The 27,895-nt window shown below is 42.2% G+C and overlaps 1 protein-coding gene across 1 annotated transcript in view; it reads left to right on the top strand.

Annotated features, from left to right (window-relative positions):
- OBSCN (obscurin, cytoskeletal calmodulin and titin-interacting RhoGEF) overlaps positions 1-27,895 on the top strand; it is a 161,474-nt gene that overhangs the window by 122,771 nt on the left and 10,808 nt on the right. Inside the window, exons 66-90 of the mRNA XM_074539903.1 lie at positions 891-2,243; positions 2,809-3,087; positions 4,198-4,276; positions 4,635-4,753; positions 5,665-5,862; positions 6,274-6,306; positions 6,395-6,493; positions 6,963-7,181; positions 7,945-8,011; positions 8,111-8,130; positions 8,436-8,564; positions 9,304-9,443; positions 10,394-10,594; positions 10,939-11,021; positions 11,884-12,057; positions 13,690-13,849; positions 14,320-14,436; positions 15,694-15,858; positions 17,523-17,681; positions 18,693-18,870; positions 20,692-20,805; positions 21,639-21,806; positions 22,618-22,720; positions 23,287-23,416; positions 24,580-24,685. Coding sequence (XP_074396004.1) covers positions 891-2,243; positions 2,809-3,087; positions 4,198-4,276; positions 4,635-4,753; positions 5,665-5,862; positions 6,274-6,306; positions 6,395-6,493; positions 6,963-7,181; positions 7,945-8,011; positions 8,111-8,130; positions 8,436-8,564; positions 9,304-9,443; positions 10,394-10,594; positions 10,939-11,021; positions 11,884-12,057; positions 13,690-13,849; positions 14,320-14,436; positions 15,694-15,858; positions 17,523-17,681; positions 18,693-18,870; positions 20,692-20,805; positions 21,639-21,806; positions 22,618-22,720; positions 23,287-23,416; positions 24,580-24,685 — 4,593 coding nt within the window. The remainder of the gene's footprint in view (positions 1-890; positions 2,244-2,808; positions 3,088-4,197; positions 4,277-4,634; positions 4,754-5,664; positions 5,863-6,273; positions 6,307-6,394; positions 6,494-6,962; positions 7,182-7,944; positions 8,012-8,110; positions 8,131-8,435; positions 8,565-9,303; positions 9,444-10,393; positions 10,595-10,938; positions 11,022-11,883; positions 12,058-13,689; positions 13,850-14,319; positions 14,437-15,693; positions 15,859-17,522; positions 17,682-18,692; positions 18,871-20,691; positions 20,806-21,638; positions 21,807-22,617; positions 22,721-23,286; positions 23,417-24,579; positions 24,686-27,895) is intronic.

A 27,895-nucleotide genomic window follows, 5' to 3' on the forward strand; every position in this document is an offset into this window, starting at 1 on the left:
TTTGGCATTGCCCAGTATGTTCCTGCATCCCAAATACTTTTGAGTTGCTCAGATTAGAGTTTCTGGAGACACACATTTAAGACATGACATTATTGTCCCTACACAAATTTTTGGTGCCTTTTGAGATGCTTTAGGGTATTCTGTGGATGTTCCAGATGACCTGGAGCATCTCAAAAGGGACTGGGCAAAATGCAGAGGCACATGAATGTGTCCCAGACACCTTCAGACTTAGGCACATCCCACCAAGCATGTGTGTCCATGTGAGATGGGAGTCTCAGCTCCCAGCACAGCCACTGGAGATCTGTTCAGAACAGACAGAGAAGCCCTGTATATCTGGGAGATTGGATGAGCCTGGCTAGCTTTCCAGGCTCCACTGGCAGTCTTAACAACTGCAACATTAAAAAGGGCATAAATTGATTTATTTGGTCCAAATGTGCAAGGAATAAATAATTTATTTTAAAAGTTGTTTGGTAATGTTTAAATGCATGCATGGAATCACAGGATTGTTGAGGTTGGACAGACTTCCTGAAGATGGTGTGGTCCATCCTCCTCCTCAAAGTGTGGTCAGCTAGGACAAGTTCACCAGGACCAGATTCAGTTATATCAACTTCCCAGAGAGGGTGTGAAGTCTCTTTCTCTGGACATACTCAAAATCCATCTGGACACTGAATAATGTGATCTAGGGGACAGTGTGTGAGCAGGGAGGTTGGACTTAGATGATATCCGGCAGTCCCTTCCAACCTTCCCCATCCTGTGATTCTGTAAATTCCCATGTTTTTCTCAGTATGATGCTTAGTTAAATGCCTCTGAGACTCTCCAGAGTAGAACATCTCCATGTGCTTTTTCAAAGCTCACAGATTTTAACTTCTCATCTATTTCACTCCCTGCAGTTCCCACAGTGTCGATGCTGAAGGAGATTGCCAGGGAAGCTCCCCCTGCCAGCCGGGCTGAGGAGCAGGTGGATGGACACATCCAGCCCAGCCTGCCCCCCGAAGCTGCCCAGGAGGGAGATCTGCACCTCCTGTGGGAAGCCCTGGCCAAGAAGCGCCGGATGAGCCGGGAGCCCACCTTGGATTCCATCAGCGAGGTGCCCGAGGAGGAGGAGAAGCTTCAGAAGCTGAGGAAGGAGGAAGCAGAGATGTCTCACTACTACTCGGAAGAGTACTCCACGTGTGACGAGCTGGCCAGGACGGGAGAGGCAGATTTCTCTTTCACAAGCTCTGATGATGAGTCTAGAGCTGGCACTCCTTCCCTGGTGAACTACCTCAAGAAAGCTGGGAAGAAGAGCACCAGCATTACCAGCAAGGTTCAGTCCACCTCCACAGGAAAACTATGGAAGCAGTGGGAGACAACCACCGTGGAGACCACTGTGGCCACCACAGCTGCTCCGCCAGCCGAACCAGAGCTGCCAGATTTAGACGACCCCTCCATGAACAAGGCAGCTGTGAAGATCCAAGCCGCTTTCAAAGGCTACAAAGTCAGGAAAGAGATCAAGCAGCAAGAGTGCCCGGTGTTCACAGAGACCTTCAAAGACTTCTCTGGAGAGCCTGGAAGCACCCTGCACCTGGAGTGTGTGGCCCACAGCAAAACCGACATGAACGTCCGCTGGCTGAAGGATGGCAAGGAGCTCTCGGATGGTCGCTACTACCACATCGACAGCTACAGCGACGGCACCTGCTCCCTGATCATCGCCGGCCTGGACAGGAAGGATGCAGGTAAATACACCTGTGAGGCATCCAATAAGTTTGGCAAGGTCTCACACAGCGCCAAGGTGGTGGTTGGCGCTCAGGAAGCTCAAGCTCTTGCCAAGGAGAAGAGGAGTAAGCAGAGCACCGACAGCGAGACGGAGAGCTCGTCCGGCAGCGAGCTGGACGATGCTTTCCGAAAAGCAGGAAGGAGACTCCACAGGCTCTTCAGGGCCAAGATCTCCACGGAGATCTCTGACGTGGAGGAAGAGCTCTTTGTCAGCGCAGATGAAGGGGACATAGACGTGGTTGACCACCAGACGTACCGTGAGGATGACCAGTACATCTACATCAAGTTTGAAGTCATGTCCGAGGCCAAGACGGCCGCCACACGGTTCAGAGAGATGTTTGGCGCTCTAGGAATTCCAGTGGAGATAGACATCTTGGAACAAGGCCCCAAAAAAATAGAATTGCGCATTGGGAAGGCATCACCTCCCACCCTTGGGAAGTTTCCACCTCCAGCGAGACCTCCACCACCTTTGCTGACTTCTGACACAGGTAGGGGAAACAGATCTTACCTATTTCTTGTAAAAGACAGTGGGAACAGGTCATAATGTAATTTTTTCACTCTCGAGCAATTTTATTTTTTTAAATTTGGCGCACATATTTTATGAAAGCCTTGCACTTTTAGAAAAAATAATTACTTCTTTTATCCTCTTTCATTTTGAGGGAGAGAAGGCACTCTGGTTGGGGGAGTTGCAATGTATTGACTTATCTGTGAAGGCCCCTTTTCATGCTAGAAATGTCACTTACTACAACATGACCATAAATACTATGATTATTGTACTTAAATTAATTATGTAGGGTTTAGAATGGTTCTGAGGGAGACAAGACATTTTGGCAAGAATAGGAGCAGGGATAATATATTGTTGGGAGCTGTGGTATTGCTGTGCTGATGAAATATCTTCATAGTGCTAAGGAGTTTCTTGACTCTTTTCTAGAGAAAAAATACTACTCTGCAATTAAAGAACTGGAAACCAGAAGTCTGGGAAGCAGGGGCCTAAAATATATCTTTAACTAAAACCAAAGTTTTCTTTCTTCTCTCCAACCACCCCAACTTCAGCCCCCATGTTCATGACCGAGCTCCAAAACCAAGAGGTCCAGGACGGGTACCCGGTGAGCTTTGACTGCATCGTCATTGGCAAACCCCTGCCCACGGTTCGCTGGTTCAAGGACGGCAAAGCTATTGAGGAAAACGATCACTACATGATCAATGAGGACCAGGAGGGGTGTCACCAGCTGATCATCACCGCCGTGGTGCCCACGGACATGGGCGTCTACCGCTGCCTCGCCGAGAACAACATGGGCGTGGCCTCAACCAAGGCTGAGCTCCGTGTGGACTGTAAGTCTCAAAAGCACTGTAGAAAAAACAATCAAAGAAGTTCTGCTGAGACCTGGTTAATTTATTTTTTCCCAAGGAAAGCACCATTTGGTGCTTTTTGTGGAATTTTCCGTCACTTGGGGTCACCAATTGTGGTGGTGTTCATAGGGGTCCCAGGATGAGGGAAGAGATGAGAATCTTGACTCCATGTTTCAGAAGGCTGATTTAGTATTTTAGGATATATATTATATTAAAAGAAAATTATATATTAAAACTATACCAAAAGAATAGAAGAAAATATTTCATCAGAAGGCTAGCAAGGAATAGAAAAAGAATAGAGTGGAATGATAATAAAATCTTGTGACTGACCAGAGAGTCGGAGCCAGCTGGAGTGTGATTGGCCATTAATTAGAAACAACCACATAAGACCAATCAAAGATGCTCTTGTTGCATTCCACAACAGCAGATAGTTATTGTTTACATTTTGTTTCTGAGGCCTCTCAGCTTCTCATGAGGAAAAAATCCTAAGGAAAGGATTTTTCAGAAAATATCATGGCTGCAGCTGCAGCTGTTGAGTCAGGGACAGAAAGAAAGACTCTTGTCTTCAGGTGGATTAGAAGGTTAACTTCAATGAAAATAGTGGGTCTTTTATAATGTGACTTGCTAAATTGATACTTGAATGGTCTCAAAGTAGAAACATCTCACACTAATGGTGACTATGAATAGCACACTGTGAAGAACCATAATCATAAACAATGGTTCCAGAAAGAGAGATAATAATTGTTTTAATTATTTCCTCTAAGATTCTCAGGCTCAGCCCTGGGAGAAATTATCTCTGTTCTTTCTTTGATTGAACTGAGAATCTCCACACCATTTACATTTTAAAGGAAGATGTTTTGGCCAGGAAATTTTCACTTGCAAACTTCTTGGGTTTAGCTGGGTTTTGCTAACTCCAAGGCAAGGTTCAGAGCAAAGCTTTGGGGGCGAAGAGAGGTGTTTTCCACAATCCAGGGACTGGATCTGCCAGTCACTCCTATTAGTAGGGGAACTAAAATCAGTAAGAGCTATTTAAGCAAGAAAAATAATTTCAAAGCTCAGATGATTCAAGACCTATCTTCTTTCATTTAACAGTGACCAGCACAGACTATGAGACTGCAGCAGATGCAACAGAGACTTCATCTTACTACAGTGCCAAGGAATATATTTCAAGGTAAAATATGGAACTGTGGCTCTGACCTCTAACTCAGTGAGATCAATGTGTATTTCTGTCAGGACTGGGTTTGTTTTGTCAAGCAAATTTAATGCCATAAAGGAGCACCCAGCCCAGCTGAGATGCAATAACTGCAACAGCTGCACATTTATCATGGACAGAATTGCTCTGGAGCCTTCAGGCAAGCCGGGCTATTTCCTCAAGGAATCACTCTGTTACTTTTAATGTCAGGTGGTGCTGAGTCTGTTATCAGGATGCCAAAACCCATAGACTGAATTTACCTGAAATAGGTCATTCTGATTCCAAACTCTTACCTGAAGTCCTGATTTTCTTCTTTCTAATCCCAATTGCTGCTTAGCCGAGAACAGGAGGAATCCATGGCTGAGGAGGAGCAGTTGCCCCAGATCTTTGATGAGCTCCATGATATTCATGTGGCACCTGGAGCATCGCTGGCTAAATTTCACCTGAAGGTGAAAGGTGAGTGGATCCCACGGTAATGTCAATTTTCCAGGTCTGATATCAGGTTGAAGTGCTGGCCAATGCTTTCCAAGGTGTTCTTCTGCAGCTGTGACCCCGGGCTGAGCACCTTGCACCATTTCTGCACAAACCAGCTGGGGAAATTGTTCCTGCTGTTGAACAGGGACTGTTGGAGCAGACTCAGGCAGATTAAGCCTCATTTTGTGTCCATATATCCAGGCATAACGACAGGCACATGCTTCTGAAAACTGAATTCTGGATTTCTCTGAGCACAGGAGCAGTAAGGAGTAATAATCTTGACATTATTACAATCATCACTATTAGTAACTGTCATTATATATTACCTATATTTATATAACCTAAATAACTATATCTAGTATAATGTATTTATATTAATCATAATTATGTAATAATAATAATAAAAATAAAGTCAATCTCCTTCATTTTCTTCAATAAATTAAGCAGCCATGGATTTGCCTTCCTCCATTAAGGGGTTGCTCCTACAATGTAAAAACTGCAAAAAACATCCCTCTGGTGTTGACTCTGGTAGGGAGAGATAGGGATTTTCCCATTTTCTCCTGTTGCTGTCTATAAAAATTATGAGAATGCATCTGGCTTCAACATTTCTCCTTGTGAAACTTTCAAATCAGACCGAAGTGTTGATTTTTCAACCTCCAAGGTGTTTGCACATGCAGACAATATGGGGAGTCCCAGAAACTCAGGAGACAGGAAAGAATTTTATCAGATAAATCTAATTTAATGCCTTTTTAAGCATTCCTAATTTGTTAAGCCATTGAAACAGGAGCCCTGTTAAACCCTTGAAACAGCAGAGGATCTGGCACTGTGGAGATGCTCCCAAATCAGCACTGCCAATGAATTTTGCTCTCTGTGTCTGTCACTGCTCCTCACAGGGTACCCTCAGCCTCGTCTCTATTGGTTCAAAAATGGGCAGCCCCTAAAGGCCTCGGACCGGATCCTCAAGACCGACAGGCAGGAATTCCACTCCCTGGAAATCCGCGACGTCACCAAAGCAGACGCCGGCCAGTATTTGATATTTGTCATCAACTCTGCTGGCTCTGCCTATTCCTCAGCCAGGCTGGTAGTCAAAGGTGGGTGCTGCTCTGTTTTGGGCTGTTTCAGAGGTTCTTGCAATGTTGAATAGTTATTTTTTACTGGGGAAACCTCCCAAGGTAACTCAGGTTGGGTAGGGAAGTCTGTAGGTAAAGGATGATGTGCTTTGCTCTTGGTTCTTTATTTATTCACCTATAAATTTACTGTTTAAGAAGATGATGATGCCACTTCTCTGTGGTCTGTCTGTCTCATAAACAGCTATTTTATTCTTGTCCATTCTAATTAACCTTAAAAGTTAATTTCATCAAAACTTAGAAGCTCTTATAAATCATACCAATATTTCTGTGTAATATCTCCACTGGCGTCACTTTGGGAGCTTTTTGTTGCAACTCCTGGATTAACACTTACTTATATTTGTCATGTTCTTTTTTTTTCTCCTTATGTTCCAGATCCTTATGAGAAAGAAGAGCCATCCAAAACAGGTGAGAGAAGCCACAGCAGGTGGGAACAGAAGCCCTCGGAATTTTGCAGTCTAAACTCACTGTGCTTTTTCAATAATATTATTTCCAGAGTCCCATGAGCAGCTGATACCACCAAGATTCCTTGAAAGATTTACAAATAAGAAGGTGAAAAAGGGTGCAAGCATCACATTATCTGTGAAAGTTGAAGGTAAGTGAGCAGATACCTCATCTCTCTGAATAACACTTGAAATGTGTAATTTCACACATTCTTTTCTCTCTGTTCCCAAGTCAGTGTAACCTCATTTCCTGTGTCTGAAATCTGGGATTCTACTCCAGTCTTACATTTTTACTAAGACACTTCACAGTAAAGCACCTTATATTTCTTCACCTCCAATTTTTTGTATGAAAAAATGGGGATAATGACACTGTAGTATGATGCATGTTGACCATGAATTGTACGGTGATTGGCAATTCTGGTTTTTCAAAAAGATTTGATGTCTTTATGAGCGTGCTGAAAAATGGTTTATCCTTCTTTATTGCATATTATGCCTGTTATTGTTGGGAAAGTATCAGAAAATGGATCAGAACAGCATTTTTTTTTTCACAGCAAGGCTCATCATTTTAAGGGCAGAACACAAACAGGAAGATTAAACCTTATTGCACCAATTTCCCTTTAGGGCATCCACCACCAACAATCACTTGGATGAAGGAAGAGTCTCGGGAGGACATCCTGTGGATCAAACCAGACACGCCTGGGTACAAACTGGCCAGTTCCAACATGCACCACAGCCTGATCCTGCTGGACGTCAAGAAGAAGTACAGTGGAGCTTACACCTGCATTGCCACCAACCAGGCTGGCCAGTCCATCTGCACGGCCAACCTGGAAGTTGCAGATGGTAAATCTTTGCTGCAACACAGACAATTTCTCTGTATTTCCCTTTCATGCAGGGCCTAAGAGAAAAAAAAACAAAAAACCCCCCAAGTGTGACTGTTAAGGAAATTATCCAATCACACCCCCCAAAAAAAGCATTTTCTCAAGAGCAGCCATGATTTTTCTTGTCTTCGCAAATGGTTACATTCTTTACTTCTATAATATTTTAGATTTCTTACTCTGTCTTTTATTAACAGCAGCACCTTTTGTGTATAAACAAAAGGCAAGTCTAAGGAACAGCCAAATTAGGTACAAATTTAAAAAAATGAAAGGCAATGTAAAGTAACTGGGAAAAGTCATCATTTGAAAAATTATTTTGAGAGCTCCACTCTGCTGAGATATTTTGTATTAGAGTTATTTGATTTTTGTAGAGCTTTCCAAGGTCTCTTTTAACACAATAAAATGGGGTAAAAACAAATATATACTGGGAATTGGGGCAGAGCTGTGAAGGATTCCATTTTTACATTATCCTGCCTTGCATCCCATATTTTTATTGTACCAAGAGCTGCAGGAACATAACCTGAGCAGTGTGGAGAAATGAGGCAATTACATATTTTCCATGAACAGGGAGAGGAGGGAGAAGCCATTGCCACCACAGGGCTGGGAATATATATCCCAGCTCAGGAGCTGCTGCAGTGCTCCATGTCTAGAAAATGTGCCTGCACTAAACAGCTAAAAAAGGACATTCTGTGCCTTCTGTTCTCTAATGACCAACCCCAATCTTGCAGTGAAAGAGGCTGAAGTCCTGACCCAGGAGCGTGTGATGGTGTCAGAAGCCATCATGACCACACTGGGGTAAGTTGGGTGTGGGAGAAGGGGGACGTGTTCCTCCTTTAGCTCCCCTTACTGTCCATTTTATTGTAATATTTAACTCTGCTTTCTTTTCTTTTTCAGAACTATTCAGTCCTCTGAAGGTAAGAGAAGCTGTTTTCTCTCTCTTCTTCCTGTCCTCCATACCTACAGCTGAGACTGTCAATGTATTTCATGTATCCACTCATTTTTGTCCACTATTCTTGAAATTGTCTGAAATGTTGGAACCTTTCAGGACTGCTCACTGTTCAAGGGTGCATTATTTGGATGAAATGAGAGCAAGGACAGTTTTAAAATCAGGAGAAGGGAAGAAAATTAAACCTTCCTTCCAGAGAAGCTTCTATTACTCAAAAAGAGATGAATTTTCAGTGACACTGCCAGCTTAATAACAAATTCTCTTTCTTTCCAGGAGACCTTGAAGCTGGCAGAGAAGGTGTGCCCAAAACCCCCATTTCATTAGCTGATGTTGGCTCAGAAGAGTTCTTCCAGAAACTCACCTCACGTATCTCAGAAATGGTATCTGCAAAAATAACTCAGGGTAAGGAATCTGGAAAACACAGTTTAATTATGGTAGAAGAAAAAGCAATCTCTCTCCTTTTTTTAGGTGTTGTTTAATTATAAGTGAGATTTATGCAGCAGGTTTTGAGACAGTCATTCTATATAAGCAAATGAACATTTGTCAATGCTTAGGGGTAAGAAATTTAGGTACGAATCCATCCAACCTGCACATCTCAGTCTAGAATTTTGAACTAGGAAAAAGCCATTACAGTAAATTGTAAAAATATAAGTGTACTTTGCATATCTTAGGTATTTTGAGTTCCTTAGATATTCATCAATCATAAATCAGAAAGCAATCCTGCTTTCTGTACTTCCCACATCTTCAAGTTTTAGCTCACAGTGGAATTTTAAAATCAAATTAAGGCTGAAAACTCTGTGCACAGCTGTGCAGTAATCCAATGATTTGTTGAGTTGGATGAAAATTTATGGTTTGTGTCTGTTCTGATTATCTTGTAGAAAAAAATTTAACTTGGAGCAAAAATAGAGGCATTAACTCTCCAACAAACATTCTTGTAGTGCAGCGGCAATACATGCAGTAGGCCTGCAACACCATGTATTAAAACATCCAAATTATTCATTTAATCCTAAATATCAATAGGGAATCACACTAAATATTACTGTAAATGCTCTTCCTAGGAAGAAGAAAAATTATTATAGATTTGGTTGATGTTTAAATTTGGGATACTTCTTAAACATTTTGCTGTTGCCCTGTTTTTCAGCTAAACTTCGAGTACCGGGTGCAGAAAGTGATGATGAGTCAAGAACTCCCTCTGCATCTCCTCGCCATGGACGGTCCAGACCTTCATCCATTGCTCAGGAATCCTCCTCTGAATCTGAAGATGGGGATTCCAGAGGGGAGGTATGACATCTCTATGGGCAAGTTGGACACAAGGAGAAAACTCAACTTAGAGTGACCAACCTACTGTGGTGTAGGGATCTCCATCCTCTTTGGTGATGTAATTCAGTTTTGTAGGTGTATTTAGTAGTTAAATGTTGTGTCTGTGACACAGAGCACAGAGAATCAAATTCTGATGCTCACCCTGTGATGCTGAACAAGTGTTTCAAGTCAAAATGGTCGAAACATGACTTGGCACCTCTTGCTCTCACAGCTGAACTTCAGGAAGTCAGAACTTGATTTTCTGTGGCCTTGGATAAAGTTGGCCAGAGGAATCTTGTTGGGTATCTCCAGCCAGGGGCTGCGTACAAATCATGAACAGGATGGGACTGGTAGGAACGTGCCTTGAGCTGTTTTATTTTCCAGCATCGGTCTCATTCCATGGTTATGACAATGGGGAGATGCCATCAGCTCACATCCCAGGCAGCAGACCAAGAACTTAATGTTATAACTTACTTTAAAACTTTTTTGACCAGTCACACAAAGCAAAAGCACATTGACAGTAGTTCCATCCAACCACTGTAAGCACAGGTACCTTTGGTTAAACAATGCTTGCTTATTTCAAACACAATACCTGCTTGTAAGCCTTAAACACAATGCACAGAGCTCCATTATTAAGCTTAGAACTTCCTAATATCTCACTAGATAAACTTTTCTGCAACCTAGGGAGTTATTCTAGACAAGCGTTAATACACAGACCCTTGTTCTATTTGTCCTTACTTTTCTACAGTTTAAATAATTTTTCTGCTGACCAATCTTATGGCTACTGCTTAGCTCTAATCACAGTTCTGCTGTCTCTGAGGCCTGCCTTTTGCAGCTTTCCCAAAACCCTCTGATTTTATGGATTCCCACAGCTGGGAAGTTTTCCATGAGGGAAATCAGAGCACAAAGTGACTGCAGTTTCATGTCTGCAGATCTTTGATGTCTACATGGTCACTGCTGACTACGTGCCTGCTGCACCGGACAAGGAGACCATCACCCTGAAGGAAGGACAATATGTGGAAGTCCTGGATTCAGCTCATCCTCTGAAATGGCTGGTCAGGACTAAACCCACGAAATCGAGTCCCTCTCGACAGGGTTGGGTGTCTCCAGCTTATCTGGACAAGAAATTAAAGGTGACTGATCATGTTTGGTTATTTCTCATTTAAAATTTCTCGTTCTTGTTGCAGTTTAGAGCCATCCCTTTTGCAAGGAGTGATGGCAGAGGAGGTTGTTGAAGGGGTCTGGAACAAGGTTGTACTTTTTCATGTTTTTATTAGACAATATTTCTGGTCTGTGCAGGGGTTTCTGGGTTGGAAAGACCTAAAAACTTTCCAGTACAAAAGAAATTTCACACTGGTTTAGTAATTGTTGAAGTAAACAGGACTGGGAACACATGAGAGATATTCCTGAGTATGTATAGACAAAAGCACTGTCCACTTCCAAGAATTATTTTAACTTTTTTTTCCTAATATTATAGTTGTCTCCGGAATGGGGAGCAACAGAAATTCCAGAGTTTCCTGGAGAGTTTGTTTCTGAAGATGAATACAAAAGGAAGCTAAGGTGAGCTCGTGTCACTTGGGATTTCCACCTTTGAATTTTCCTGCCTTTTGAGCCACTTGTCTTTTGTGATTTATTTCAGCTTAGGAAAATTCCAGGCAATTGAGATCACAGAATCCTAGAATGGTTTGGGTTGGAAGGGACCTTAAACAGTATCTAGTGTCAGCGAGTCCCATGGGAAGGGACACCTTCCACTGGCCACATCCATCCATCCGTCCGTCCGTCCATCCATCCATCCATCCATCCAGCCATCCATCCAGCCATCCATCCATCCATCCATGTGATGCCTTAAGAGGCTACCTAGAACAGAGGCTAGACAGACTTAAAGGAATAAAATAGATATTTATTAAAATGCCTTCAAAGGATACACCTTGGGCAGTACAAGAGCCTGGCCTGGCTCCATCTAAGATGGACTCCAGGTCATCAGTTTTCACATTTTATAAGTTTTGGTCCATTTATTACATTGGGGTTAATTGTCTAATTACAGTTTCAGGTTATGCAGCCCCATCCTCCCAGTCTGCTCTCCTCAATTTGCTGTTTACACTTTTTGGGCCTGAAGCTGCGATGGTGTCCTTGGTTCTGGGGCTGGAAAAGGATTGTTTTGTGTGACTGAACTGAAGAGAACTTGCTAACACTTTATTTGAAGTCCAGAGTTATACACCAGTGCAGTACAGAATCTGGAAAATATGAAAGCTAAAACTTAAGGCATCACCTGCATCCATCAATCCCCAGAGAGGATCTTTCAACACACCCCAGGAGTCAGTTCCTCTGATCATAAATCCCTACTTTACAGCCTAAAAGCCTCTTAAGGACAATTGTGATGATTTTTCTGTGATTTCGTTCTGCCTCTCTGTCTCCCCTTCAGTGTTCTCATTCAGGAGCTGTTGATCTCAGAGGAAGATTACATTCAGGATTTGCAGTTCCTCCAGACTCATCACCTTAGGTACACGGAGACCTGTCCCAGTGTGCCAGGAGCTGTTGCCAGTCAGAAATCCACCATCTTCAGGAATATTGATGACATTGGTCGCTTCCATTCCAGGTGGGCATTCCCAAGTGCCTTCGTTGGAGACCAAAGAGTAGCACTATTATTACTATTACTATTGTTGTTGTTGTTATCATTGTTATTGTTGTCATTATCATTATTATCACTACTACTTTTACTACTGTTATTATTACTTCTATTATAATTACTGGAATAATATTATTGAATAATATTATTCCATATTATTATTATTTCTTAATTTTTTTTCCTGATGGGGAGCATTGGCAGTGCTGAGCTGCAAGGGAATTGATATTCCTTTCAGGAGGGTAAATGATGGTGTGGCTTAAATCCTACCACAGGGTTAGGCATGGTTTAAATCCTACCACAGGGTTAGGACTTCATAATCCCCTTCAAAGCTTCAAGGCTTCCTGTGTCCAGCTCATTTCTTACTCTTTTAAGTGAATTTAACTGAGAAACACTGAATTATGTTAAAAAAGCAGCAAGATCTCACAGGCACTTCAGTGGTGTCTTCACAGAAATATTAATCCATGTAAAACTGATGTCAGCATCCATGAATTTCAGAAAACCTTCCACTATCCCAGGTTCCTCCAAGTCCCATCCAACCATGCCTTGGACACTTCCAGGGAGCCAGGGGCAGCCACAACTTCTGTGAGAAATCTGGGCCAGGGTCTCACCACTGTCACAAAGAAGAAATTTCTTCCTAATATCCCATCTAACCCAGCACTCTGTCAGTTTAAATCCATTCCCCCTTGTCCTGTTCTCCTGCCCATTGTCCAAAGCCCCAGCTGAGAGGAATGGCACTGTGCTGGGTAAAGAGGCACTGAGCACTTTAATCCTAATGTGGCAACATCCCTTATTTCCCCCCATCATTTCTGCCTTGGTTTGAACAGACAGGTGTCTGCTAAGGAAGGCAGGAGCCTCCCTTGAAATGGAAAATGTAAACCAAATTAATGTAATTTTTGAGATTAAGAGGCTTTCAGGCAAAGATAAGGGAATAGGAATAACAGTTATTTAATAGGAAAATTAAAAATACAAATGCAATAGTACAAACAAGAACACAAACCACTGGCAGAGTGAGCACAGTCCGTGCCCCTGTGTGTCAGGGGGTGTCCCAGCCCCATCCCATGGGGGCTCAGCCCTCCTGCAGTGCCAGCTGTGGCTCTGCTGCAGCAGGGATCCTGCACAAGGGGGGAGTTTTCCTCTGCAGCTCCAGGGCTGCTGCAGATGGGCCTGGGCTCCCTCTGGCCATGCAGGGCAGCAGAAAGCTGCTCCTCTGGCAATGCAGGGGGCAAAGGCTGCTGTGCTGTGCCAGGCTCAGATTGGATCCAGGGAGGAATGCTTGGCTCCTCCCCTGGGCGGGGCATCTCCCCATGGGATGCTGGGATTGGATCAGCCCTGCAGGGACACTCAGTGGCCATGGACAGAAGATAATTAGTAACAATGAACATGAAGAGATCTTCTGGAGGGAGGATTGGTTGGGGGCGAGACAAAGAAAACTGCCCCATGAACAGAAGATAACTGCCCCACCTCTGACAGATGGCAAATAGAATACCCCCAAACCAAATTTTACACCTGACATCTCCTGATTCCCAGCCTGGCAGCTGGGGCTCTGTTTTAGCCTCATTCCAGCCCCTTTTCCTGAGATGTGCTGTGCTCCTGTCCCCACAGCGTGTTCCTGAGAAGCCTGCAGGGCTGTGACACTGACGATGACGTGGCCATGTGCTTCATCAAGCACGAAGCAGAGTTCAGCAGGTACATCCAGTACCTGGTGGGAAGGGTCCAGGCAGAGTCCATTGTTGTCAGCAAAGCTGTCCAGGATTTCTACAAGGTAAGGCAGGAGCCAAAGCACCTGTGGGAAATTCATCCTGTGACCCACTGCATCATGAAATCTCATTATTAATCATAAATATGAACCTCAAAAGTATTTGTAATATCGCTTGCTTAATATAGTAGCAAAAACTTATTAACTTAAAATTAATTAAACTTTAAAAATTATTAAAACTAATAATTTTTAGTTCACTTCCGAGCTTTTTCTTGTAAGTATGTCCAATATGGGAACATATTTACACATTCTTGTGCATTTATTAATATTGTAAAGATTATGCAGCCATGAATGTGGCTGTGTTTGTGTAACTGTAATTAAGGGACATTTTAAAGGTCACCACATTATAAGACCAAGAGAACTACATAAATCATAAATATAGATAAACAAATCTTGTTTCTCTGCTCCAGCTGCTCAGGATTTTTTCTACTGCTCTTTATAACCACCTTTCCTTGTTATTCCATGTATTTTTTCAGAGATACACAGATGAATATTTAACTAATGAAGATCCCTCACAGCCACTGATCCCACCACTGCAGCACTACCTGGAAAAACCCATAAACAGGATCCAGCAGTACCAGACAATAATTAAGGTAAAGAGATGTTGTTACAGGTTTATGTTCTGCTCTGTGCAACTTGTGCAAAAAAAGATTTTATTTTTATTTCCTATTTTTTGGATTCCTTCTGATAAAACTACAATTGAAAACTGTTTGAGTAAATAAGAGAATAATCATCACCGGTGGTGGTGATTAATCTCTTATTAGTGGTTCTCTAAATAGTTTTGTAAATGTAAATCCAGGTGGAGGTTCACAGAATCCAACCCCAGAAAGTTCAGTGAGCTTTATCCTTAAATATATGAAAAAAATGATATTGTAAGATATAATAATATATTAGTATATATTATATTAGTATATATTACATTATATTACTATATAATATATTGGATGACAGGTATAAATTTGCTTCAAACTCAGCAACATTTATGTTACAAAAATAAGCAGTTTCCATGTCTAAGACAATGACTCACCACTTCTTTTCCTTATGTTTTATACTGACATTATAGTAAGATGAAATTCTTATTTTCTGAAAAGCTTTGCCCCATTCTTCCACCATGAAGTATTTTGTCTTTCAGGATTGTATGTGCCCTACTGTCTTAGATCGTAAGCAAACATTTCAGAGCAGCATTTTAAACTATATTTTCATGGGAAATAGCACTAGAATACTCGGGAAGAAAATAAATTGGCAAAATATTTATGTATTCTAGTGTTGTATAAATGAGCATCTTGAATATTTTGAAGAACCTTCTACTTTTGAACATAGTCTTGCACACAAACTCCAATATTTTTAAGGGTCTTTTGGAGGAGAAAAGGCATTTTCTATGCCTTTGTTGCTGAAAGAGAGGAACAGGAACAAATGTGGGAAGAACAGGAAAAATTCCATTTCACATTTTTTCCAGCCTCCCTTTTTATTATTCTAATGTTGACTCAGCATATGAATTCCTTGTTCTCTGCTCTTGTGAGGGTAAGCGGAAGAGAAATGCAATGGGTACATTCAGGATCGCTTTGGAATTTTTGGTTTTCAACCACCAAAGCCTGTCTGGTGTTTGTTTCAACTTTATCTTTGCCTAATATCAATGGATGTCAGGAAAAGCCAGACTGGTTAGTCTTTAATACTGCTGAATAAGTAGGAAAGAAAAGACTCTGTTATCTAAGCAATTTGTGGTGAAAAAAATGGGATAAAATTTGCTGACATGAAAGAGACAGAACAGGTATTGAGAAAATCTTTGGCTCTGAAGAAACTGCTTGTTTCCTCTCTGATTATCCACTAATTTTTTCGTCATTTACCTACAGGAATTAATCCGAAACAAGGCCAGGAACAGCCAGAACTGCACTTTGCTGGAGCAGGCCTATGCCATTGTGTCTGCCCTCACCAGGAGAGCAGAGAACAACCTGCATGTCTCACTCATTGAGAATTACCCTGGGACCTTGGAGAGCCTTGGGGAGCCCATCCGCCAGGTAACTGCAATGTCCCATCCCTGCTGGCTCCATGGGTGCCCTCCCCAGTTCCTAAGGAGCCATAATTCTTGAAAGAAAATTCTTTAGAAATCATTTATTTATTTATTTATAAAATTATTAATATTATTATTACTATTACTATTATTTTATTATTATATACTAAAACATCAAATGAAAATATTATGATATAATTAATTATTATGTTGACTATTATATCTCATTACTATATTAATACATTACTATATTATTACTATATTAATATTGTAGTAATAATAATGTATAATTATATATTGGCCATTATAACCGTTATATATTATTATATATTATTAAGTTATATATTATATGTTATATATATAAGTAGAAAAATATATATATATTATATTACATAATATATTAAATTGCATATATATTCTATTATATGTAATATTATATTACATTATGTTATAATGTTAATTATTATATCTCATTACTATATCAATATATTACTATAATATTGCTATATCAATATCATAATAATATCAATATATAACTATATATTGCTCATTATATTTGCTATATAATTAATTATTTATATATTATTAAATTGTTATATACTATATTTATATAAAATATGTTACATTAAATTACATTACATTACATTATAGCATAGTATGTTATATGATTGAATTATATCTGAAAGAGATTATTTGCTTATTTCACCTACTGCTGTCCAGAAATGGGTGTTCTGGCACCACTAACGTTTGAAACACCAGAGCATGGATGCTTATGGAATAATTCACACATCATGCAGTTATTTGCCTTTTTTAATCTGTTCATCAAACAGAAAAAAAATTGTTCTGGGCCCCTACATGATCTAGAAGGGCTTTAACTCATTATTGGGAAGCAACGTGGGGCAGCTCCTGAAGTTACTGGCGTCAACCAGTGCTCAACCCATGTGCTCCCCCAGGTTTATCCCATGAACCAGGTGTGTGGCTTTTTAGGTGACCCAGCTCTTAGGACAGTTTAGGACCTCCAACACCCTCACTCAAATTCCTGTTTCTTTATAGATTTACTGTGTTTTACCAGGCAAGTAATGTATTCTGTCTGTATCTAATGTTTTCCATGGGAATCATGGTGTATTGCTGAGTGGAGCTGTAAGGCTAAATGACAGTAACACTGTGGTGAGCATTCATCTCTCCATGTTTAGGCATCCAAAAATTGTCCAGTCACACTCCTCAAGTGTTCACCTCTCCCTAGAGACGCCAGGGGAAACCCATGTCACTAATTGAGCTGTCTGTGTCTGAAGCTGTGTGAAATGAATGTCCTGCTCTGGTGAAGGTGACCAAATCATCATATAAAGTGTCTGTATTACATACAAAATACAATTTTCCTTTAAGATTTCCAAGACTATTTCTACCTGACAAGGGCTGTCTATTTTTCTGGCACCAAATAATACCATTTAAATGTCAATGTAATGACAACCACTGGCTGTGCCTGATGAGTCACCTTTAGCATTAGAAACCATCTGCTGTGCTTTAATAAACCAGAGATACATCAGAAATGATATATCAGATGATACAACAGAAAACATTTATTATCTGGACACTGAAAAATGATGGTGAGACATAACTGTGGTAATTATTCCAGATGTATCACTGTGTGCTCTTCCTTCTTTTTCCTATCAGGGCCACTTCATTGTGTGGGAAGGAGCTCCAGGAGCTCGAATGGCATGGAAAGGACACAAAAGACATGTTTTCCTCTTCAAAAATTATATTGTGATCTGCAAACCCAAGCGAGACACCAAGACTGACACATACAGCTACATCTTCAAGAACATCATGAAGGTCTGATCACTTTATCCTCACATAAAGCATTTCTCTGTCAATTAGAGCTTCACTTTCATATCCAGCTTGAACATTCTTCTAATCCTTCTGAGCTACTCCTTTGCTTCAAAAAGTCTTTGAAGCACAAGTAGAATCTACATTTATCCCAAAATATCTATTTTAAACGTGTCAAAAACCATCAGGGTGGACTTTTACCATGCAGCAAGGAGATTGCAAGTACAAACATTTATTAATTTCTGTTACCTCATTTAATTAACAGCATAAATATATTATATTGATTTGGATTTTGCTGCCTACAGTATTTTCTTGCATTTGTAAATCTCTGGTTTTGGCAAACCATGACACTGGGAGTAAATTAGAAGGAATCTAATTTGCTAAATTCCATTGGGTTTTCTCTGCTGGTTACGTCCTTTCCAGACACCAGTTCTTGTTCAGAAATAGAAAAATTCAGAGCATTTGACCCACTTATCTTCAGACATTCAGGGTTAAAACTGCCAGAAATTGAGGAAAGAGTTTTCACAAGGGAGGAGATGCTCAACTCCAATAAAAACCAGCCAACCAACCAAAAAGAACATGGACTTCTTGACCAAGCCCAGCCAGGACTTTCTGAAAGTCCTCATCAATATTCACAGGCAGATTTTCCAAGAAAAATAAAATTGAACCATTTCCATGCTTTGTCCAGAGACTGCCTATTCTCTATTTTTTCCATGTTGCCTGGGCCCAGCTCTTCAGGGCCAGTGTGTTACACCCTTGGGATAACTTTTAATGCTGGACATTGTTTTCCTGAAAAACTAACCCCAGGAAAATGTCAGTTTGGTAACCAGAAAGTCAAATATACCAGGAAAAATAACTCTCAAGGCAGCTCTGATTGCTCTTCATCCAAAGCCACGTTGCCTTGCTCACGCGATCCGAAAAATCTTTGAAGAAAATGCAAATTACCCCTTTTAGCTGTTGGGAATTGTTAAAAATCACAGGATTTGTGGTGATTTTCTTGCCCCTTCTGTCACTCAGCTGAACAACATAGATGTGAACGACCTGGTGGAAGGGGATGACCGGGCCTTTGAGATCTGGCACGAGCGGGAGGATTTGGTGCGCAAGTACCTGCTGCAGGCACGGACCGTGAACATCAAGAACTCCTGGGTGAAGGAGATCTTGGGCATCCAGCAGAGGATCAGCGAGCCCATCTGGAGTAAGTGTGGCACCAGACAACCCAAACCTCACGGGTTTTCTTCTTGGATGGTCTCCTTGGTTTGATGCCTTGGGAAGGCTGACCTAGAACAGAATTCTAGACTAGAGGCTGGACAGAGCTAAAGAATAAAGCAGGGATTTATTCAAAGGCCTCCATGGATGCACCTTGGGCAGCACCAGAGCCCAGCCAGGGCTGCACCCAAGATGAACCAAAATGGCCCCAAAATGCACGAGCGCTCCCGGACTCTCTCCCTGGGATCAGTTCTGCTCCATTTGCACCTTGCAGTTCATTGTCCCATTCCAGCTTTAGCCCAGGCAGTCCCACCCTGCTTGTTTTTCTCTCTCTAGCCCACGGGGTTTGTGCTCCTGGGCTGAGACTTGGATCATTTGTCCTTGGTGCCCAGTTGGAGCAGGAATTGTTTTGTCTCCCTGCTCTGTGCACAGAGCTCAGACCCACACACTAAAGCAGCACAGAAAAATATAAAATCTAAAACCTGAGGCATCAGGTTCAGGAAATTATAAAAGAGGGAGGGAAGCTGTTTATGGTCATTAAAAGTGGGAGCAGGTCCAGGGAGGGGATTCTGCCCCTCTGCTCTGCTCTTGTGGGATCCCGCCTGCAGTGCTCTGTCCAGCTGTGTGGCTGCAAAATAAAATGAACATGGAGCTGCTGGAGTGAGTCCAGAAGAGGCCTAGAAGATAACCTGAGGGTTGAAACACCTCTCCTGGAGGAAAGACAGGGAGAGTTGGCGTTGTACCCTGATCCAGAGTCCTACACACCCCAGTACAAAAGACCCTGTGACTTCACTGGGTTCCAGACTCTTTACTCGACTCCTGGCTTACACTGCTCTAATTCTGCACCTGGGTTTGCTTTGGAATTTTGTCCCGTCATTAGTGTTTCATCAGTCTCAGTGTCATTTGAGATTCCACCAATCTTCAATCCCCAAAAACTATCAGTAGGCATATTAGATCTTTATTTTCCAGGCACCAGCTACAAATGGTGTCCACTATAGCATGAGGATATTTGGCATCTTAAAATGCCAGAACAGCATTGGATTTAGTCCATATATACTGAAAACAAGTCTGGGCACTTCATTTTGTGCTTTTAGTAAAATGTTTTAGTGAGGAAGACCATCAGAATTATTTTGTATGGTTTCATATGGTAGCAATTGGTTAAAATAAAAGTCACTTAATAAAGGAACAGGTTGCCCAAAGTTGTGGCTTCCCCATCCCTGGAAGTGTCCAAGGCCAGGCTGGTTGGGGCTTGGAGCAGCCTGGGACAGTAGAAGGTGTCCCTGCCCATGGCAGGGATGGGAATGCAATGATCTTTAATGTCTCTTCCAACCCAAACCACTCTATAATTCTATGATTCAATGAAAGCATAGATTTTATTGTAAGGACACCAGCATAATGCTGGTTTGGATACCCAGGCTGCACTTGATTTGAGGAATTGCCTTAACGGTGACAGGTGCCTTAACGGTGACAGGTGTGTGGTGTCTGAATAAGGGATGTGCTTATTAAAATCATGGTCTAAAATAATTTCAGATCAGTAACAAATTCCCTTTTTTTCATATGGTCTAACTTTATAGCCAACAACAGACATGTTACAGACTGAATTTAATCTCAGACAAGCAAGGAGACCACGTCACCTATTAAATCTTGAGCTGCCAAAATTTCCTGTTCAGTTTTTCCATTCTGAACCTCACAGATTTGCAAAAATTATTCTTATCTCACTCAGCAGCAGCCATGCCATGGACAGAGCCCCTTCCTCCAGACTAATACGCTTCCTCTGATATTTCCTCTGATGTTTCCTCTGGTATTTCAGTCCCTCCAGACTTTGAGGAAGAACTGGCAGACTGCACAGCTGAGCTGGGAGAGACGGTCAAGCTGGCCTGCAAGGTGACAGGAGCTCCCAAGCCATCCGTCAGCTGGTACAAAGGTATGAGCAGCAGGGCAGGAAATGCACCCTTCAAATGTGCTCCCTGTCCATAGTTGGGCAGTGGGTTGATGCCTTAAGGAGCTGGAACAGAGGCTAGACAAGAGTTAAGAGGAGTAAAGTGGATATTTATTGAGATGCCTTCAAAGGCCATACCCTGGCAGTACACAGATGGCTCCAAGACAGAAGCCAAAGAGGGCTTGGTCACGAGATCTCACATTTTTATAAGTTTTAGTCCATTTGCATATTGGACTTAGCTGTCCAATTAATACCTTTTTATGAAGTTTTATCCTCTTTGCCTGATTGCCCACCGTCCTCTTGTCACGTCGTTCATGCTTTGGGCCTGAAGTTTGAAGAGATTGTCCTTGAGTCTCCAGCTAGAATAGGATTGTTTGGTCTTCAACGCCCTGTGAGAAGATCCTAGTAACAGCTAATATAAAGATGAAAGCTGCACACCAAAACAGAACAGAAAAACTTAACACCTTGAGTGTCAGGTAATCCAAGAGCTGATCCCCTAGAGATGCTCAAGTCTAGAGATCGTGTTTTTGGGCATTTTGGGTGTGCTCCTTTGGCTGGAAAAACAGAATTATTACTGCACACAATGTACTCTCGGATAATTTCACTTTTAAATGAGGAGTGGTGATGTATGAGGTCCTTCAACACTACTTTGCCCTGGTTGATGTTTTATAGAGAGCTGGATGAAGAGCTGATTCCTCAACTACCAACACCAGCTGCAATAGTACAGCTCTCAGCCCTCTCAGGACGAAAAGCTGGATGAAATTCCTAAGGAGGAAACTCTGAGCAAGCTATTTTAAAAGAAATAATTTCCCTTTCAGATGGGAAGCCCGTGGAGGTGGATCCCCACCACATTATCATAGAAGATCCTGATGGCTCCTGCACGCTGATCTTGGACAACCTGACGGGGGCTGACACAGGACAGTACATGTGCTTTGCTTCCAGTCCTGCTGGGAATGCCAGCACCTTGGGAAAGATCCTTGTTCAAGGTAAAGTCCTGCCCAAGTGCAGTATTTTAAGGGGGTTTGCTAGGAAATACCTTAAACCTGTACCAGCCATGGTGTGACCAGCAGGAGCAGGGCAGTGACTGTCCCTTGTGCTGGCTTGGGGTCAGTTTTGGGATTGCCACGAGCAGAAGGACATTGAGGAACTGGAGTGTGTCCAGGGGAGGGAATGGAGCTGGGAAAGAGGCTGGAGGACAAGAAGGGAGCTGTGAAGGGAGCTGGAGAAAAGGAGGCTCAGGGGGGCCCTTGTGTCTCTGCACAGCTCCTGACAGGAGGGGACAGCCGGGGGGATTCAGGCTCTGCTCCAGGGAACAGGGACAGGAAGAGAGGGAATGGCCTCAGGTGTGCCAGGAGAGGTTTAGATTGGAGATCAGGGAAAATTTCCTCACCAAAAGTGTTGTCAGCCACCAGAACAAACTTCTCAAGGAACTAGTGGAGTCACCATCCCTGGAAGAGCTCAGAAAACATTTCAATTTGGCACCTGGGAATGTGGTTGACTGTTGGCCTTAGCAGTGTTAATGGTTGGACTCCATGACCCCAGAGGTCTTTTTCAACCTAAATGATTCTATGTTTCTATGATGTTACAAATATTCAGGCATTCCAGAGGTTCTATAGAACATATACTGGATAATATTTAAAAATAAAATTATAGAGAGGTGCAGGCAACTGTTTTTAGGTCAAAAAATTTGGTGTCTAGTACCCTTTATGCCCAGTGAGAATTACCTGGTCAGGGACATGCTCTTCCTATCTGTTTATATTTCCAGCTAGCAGTCACATTTAGCTTTGCTTTTTGCAGTGCCCCCACGGTTTGTGAACAAGGTCAGAAATGCTTATCTTGTTGAGGGTGAGGATGTCCAGTTCACCTGCACTGTGGAAGGAGCACCCAGGCCTCAGATCAGGTCAGTCCTACACCTCTCATGGGAACAAATCCTTGTTTCCCACTTTGCATAGTCAGAAAAGTCATTTTGAGTTTATGACCCTTTCTTTACTGTGTCTTCCATCTTAACCCCATCCCAGTGCTGGCTCTTCATGTTCCAGACATTCCTGAGATTTTTAGGAGTTAATTCTAGCTAGAATTTGAAAAGAAACACCTGCAGATAGACCTTGAGGAGGACTCTGTCCAATCCAAAGCCCTGGAAAATATTTTATCATTGTTTATCCTCCCTGCCTTAGACCTGACTTGATTTTATCAGATATTCAGACAAAGAGCTCAGCAAATCCTGTCTTGTCATCATTGAAAGCCCTTTTCCAGCACTGACTGAGGAGATCTCTTGGGAGGAACCTCATAAAGGTGTGCAGGTTCATACCCAGGTGTGAGCTACCCACCTGCAGCCCTCCCTTCCAGGATCCAAATGTTTGTCTAAGGACCAACTCCAGAGTTGTTTGACGGATGGATCAGCGATCTTGGGGACCTCTTGATGCTGCATAATTTGTCCTGGCTTATGGTCCATGTTTTCCCACTCAGGTGGTACAAGGATGGGGTGCTGCTGAAGGACACCAGTAAATACCAGACTTTCAGTGAACCACGGAGTGGCATCGCAGTCCTGGTGGTCAAGAACCCTTCCAATGAAGACATGGGGCACTATGAATGTGAGGTAAGTTCAGAGAGGTTTAAATATCTGTCATCTGAAATGGTACAGACAGGAGAATTCATCTTACTGGCAGAGACCCGTGGCTCAGGAATTGCTCATAAGAACATTATGGATAGTCTTGAGCTAGATCTGGATTGTGAATGTCCAAAAGCTCCAGAATATTCTGATCTGACAGTTTGTTGGTACAAGTAAGAATTTATGGAGCTTTTTCTGAAGCTTAAACTCAGATCTAGATCTCTAGGGAGAACGCTTCTTACAAAATTTGGGACCATTCTGATGTGATATTTTGTTTCTGAATTGTCTTTAAATTATGACTAAGAAACCTTCCAGAGCCAAAAGAAAGAAACTAAGTCTAAACAGAGGGATAAAGCACTGAAATTCCTGTTTTGTTTAGCAAGGATACATGGAAGTAGCTGATAAATTTTTAAAAATGTAAGATATTTTATGAAAATTAGTAATAATTAGTAATTAGTAATAATAATTAGTAGATTAGTAATAATCTATGTGTTCATTGTAATAAAACAGTAATAAGTTCTGAGGGCTTGCCAATAAAAAAAATTGGTGTTGGTTTAGGAAATTGCTCCATGATAAATGGTTCAGCTCACAGAAATATTTAGGAAGTTAGATACACTTCAAAGAATTCTATTGGAATTTGAGCAAAACCAATACACCTTGCATTTGCCATTGACCAAGATCCTAAGGTCCAGTATTCCCTTGGTTGAGTAAAACTCAGTAACTATTGGATGATGAACCAAAAAAAAAATCCTCTTTATGGCCACCTAAGTGTGTGTGCAGCAGGAATCTGGGCCTGTAGGCAGAGACAGAGTTACCCCAGGAGCAAGTCCCAGGTGCAGAGTAAGATCCAGTAATTAAGTAAATAAGTTTGCAGATGTGCTGTAACTTGTCTCTGTGAATAATTTTTGTTAAAATTTTGTTGAAATTGTCAATTTTTTTGTTAAAATTTGTTAAAATTTTTGTTAAAATTTTGTTAAAATGAACTCCATCGAGCACCAAAGTGTCCCTTCAAACTCCAGCTTGGCTCTCTTCTCACACCTTCACCCATTCCTGCCAGCACTGAATTTCCAAGAGTAGCACAGGCAGGGTTTTATCATGACCAAAAACCAAACCATGCCGTGTTTCATTTGGCACTGCACCATTCTCTCCAGCTGATGAACAGGTTAGGGTCTGCCAAGAGTGGAGCAGAGCTTTACCACCACAGCGCTGCAGCCCTGACCCAGGAGAGGAGAGGAGACCAAGCCATCACCATTGAAGGTACGACCCTTGCCCAGCTCTGTACGTACACCAGCCCTAAAAACAACAAAATTCCAGTATTTTTTTGCCATCTTACCCACGTTGGTTGTTGGTGTCCATGTATCTGTATGTCTTCTGGAGATGTGTATGGGCACAGGGCGGCTCAGCTCTGTGCCCATCATCATCTGTTGATTTCCAAGCCTGGCAAATCAACTTCATATAATGTGGATGCATTATATGGAAAAGGAGGAGCAGATGAAGGGTTTGTCACGCCACCAATAGTGCAAAAAGAAATGTTGTATGTTGTTGGAAAACTTGGAAATGTGTGTCAGCCTGGCATAAATGTTACAGGGGTCACTGAGTAAAGGTGGAGGTGTGTTGGGATTGTTCCTGAAATGAAGGACTTGGGGAGTGACTGGGAAAGCAGAACTGACAGCAGTGTGTCCTGAGCAATGATTAGTTCATCCATTACTTAGGACTGTCCAGGGATAACCATAGAGTCTGTTCCTTTTTTCCTGCCAGCTTCACCTGGATTGGTAGGGCGCTAAAAATTTATTTTGCACCCATCCAAAAACGCATCTTTCTTCACAACTTTTAGTCATTACTGCCTAAAGTTCCAGGGATTACTGCCTATCCCAGGGATTTCCACATGGAGTGTGTCAGCGCTTGCTGCAAACCCATCACAGCCCAGTTTAAATCCATGGCTACATCTCCCTAGGGAGCATTTCCTGGCATAGGGAATTGGTTCTTTGCACATCTTATAAATGTCCTTGTGTGGCTGAGTGTGAACCAGCCAGTCCTGTCTCTCTTGGACAGCTCAGGAGCTGATACAGCCAAGGGACCAGCTTTGATAGGTAAGGGACAGATTTGGAGGGCAAGAGAGAGGACTGGGATAGGGACAGGCTTCTCCTAGACGTGGTTGGTGGAGGCATGGTCAGCAAAAGCCAGAGTTTTACCCACAGCTCTAGGACCTTCTGTCCTCAGCTTCGGTGTTCCCACACTGTCTTGTGATAATAACAGGAGTTCAAGTGTGTTGAACCCAGCTCAAGGGCATAATTGACATTATCAGCTTCCATTAAGAGGCAACATTCTGACTCATGAAGCTGCTGGGCAGAAAATGCTGGATTCTGGAAAAATATTCAGGGATAAACAATCCTCTACTTATATTTTTTTCATAATTTTCTACAGTCCTCTGCTGTTGGCCCTGTTTGAGACAGGACCCTGGTCTGGCTGGACCTTTGGGCCAGCCCTCTGTAGACACAAATGTTGTGCTATTACATTATGAGGATTCATCCACAATAAATTATTAATATTAGCATCCTGATCTTTGAACTTTCTTGACTTCATTTTAAACATGTTTTCCTTTTAGTTCTTTCCCAGAGTCCCATCAAAAAGCATTACAGGGAGGATGGTGTAAGTGTAGGAACACTAGAATTTTTTCAGCCAAATAAACCTTCAAGTACTTGAATTCTTTGTCTTTTCTGTGCCCCAAAGAGAGGAAAAATAAGTTTCGTGCAGGATGTAGAGGAACACAAATAAATCTCTGTCAGGGTGGTGTATCTTGATGAAGTTCACTTCAGGCAGATGTCATAAAGCAAACAACAGTTGTATAAAATTTTAGGAGCATTTTCAGCTCTGGGGGTTGCTAATGTGTATGTTCAGCCCCAAACTTCTCATCTGCTGTTATTCTGTAATCATAAACAAAAATCATTGTGAGCTTGGTTACAGAAATATAATTGGAGTTTGCCTGGAAGCTTCAGAAATGTCATGAAATAAATTTGTTCTGTGATGTGTGCAATTGCTTGAACTCGGTAATAGGGAAGAAAATAGATCCCTGAGTCATCTCCAGGGTGAAACAGAGGGAGAGCTGCTTCAGGCCACTGGAGAAAATAGGCTCATCCATGGAGCAAGAGGATTGCTATGAGCAGAATGGCACCAGGGAGGAATTTGGCATAATGCACTTGACCGAGGAGGGAACTCGTTGCTTTCTTGAGAATCAGTAACCAGCCTTGATCTGCCTGGGGGAAAATCAGGTTCATCTGGCAAAGACCTGGAGGACAGGTGGATCTCCTGAAGGTTCTTTCCATCCTCACAATCCTTCCTATTTGTGAACGTGGGATTACTTGTAGCTTCACCAAGAGGACAACATTCCTGCTCTCACATCAGGAAACAGATCCCGTGTCTGCTTCCTGGCTCACTGCACCCTGGGTCTGAGTTTTACCTGATTTATTTCTGTTCCTGTGAAATCACCACTGTCTGGGTCTCATGAGGCACCCAAGGGGCAACTATTTTAGTTTTTATCCTCCTGCCTTTCTGTACTGTTTATTCTGCTGAACCAAACCCATGGTTTGGGATACCATTAGTCCAGTGGTTAATGAGCCCCTGACCTGCAGCTGGTGATGGACCACAGTCCAAGACCATGGGTATGAAAACAAAAATTCTTTGGTTTAAATTCACATTATGGGAGTTTGCAGGTCCCTTGGATGGACCAAATCCAAAAAGGATGGAAACCACTGGACTAAGGGATCCCTTGTGAGCTGAGATCTGCCTTCAGCCACACCTGGTTGCTGCACTGAAGTCAATGGAGGGTTGCTTTAAAAAAAATCCTCTTTCTGTGGATATTGGAAGAATTTGAGACACTTTAAAAAAGTGTAGTTGAAAGAAGATCCTTCTCTTTGACTTCCAGTTGACTGTGTCTGCTTTTCCCCTCACTGCTTAACCTGCACTCGGCACACCTGGGCTGATGTGCTCTGGCATGTTCTGGTGTGATTTATCCATCCAGGCTCACTAACTTGATTATTTGTCAAGAAAAACAAAGCCCAGTGCCTTGGAAAGGTGCTGCATTTCCATATGCATGGGCAGGTCAGGACCTAGAATGAATATAAGGGAAGGAATCAGGTACAGGAGTGGAAACAAAGCCATAAATAAAATTCCCAGAGCAGCTACAGCCAAGTAACAATAATTCCTTCACAACTTTTAGATTTCATGCAGAGCCTTGGGCAGGTTCTTCAGTTGCCTTGTAGCAGCCACCTTGTTAAAAATCACCAAAATACTTTTGAAGTTCTCACAAGGAAGATTTAAAACACAGAGGAGCATCAGATCTCTCAGTGTTACTAAAGAAATAGGGCGCAGGAGTTTGCCCCCTGTGGGATATTCCCTGATTAGGGTATTTACTTCGTTATTTATTTTCTCTTATGACCGTGGTTCAGTCTCATGTTTTGGCCAGGCCAC

This window comes from Zonotrichia albicollis, chromosome 1, assembly GCF_047830755.1.
Source record: "Zonotrichia albicollis isolate bZonAlb1 chromosome 1, bZonAlb1.hap1, whole genome shotgun sequence".
In the NCBI taxonomy this organism is placed as follows: Eukaryota; Metazoa; Chordata; class Aves; order Passeriformes; family Passerellidae; genus Zonotrichia; species Zonotrichia albicollis.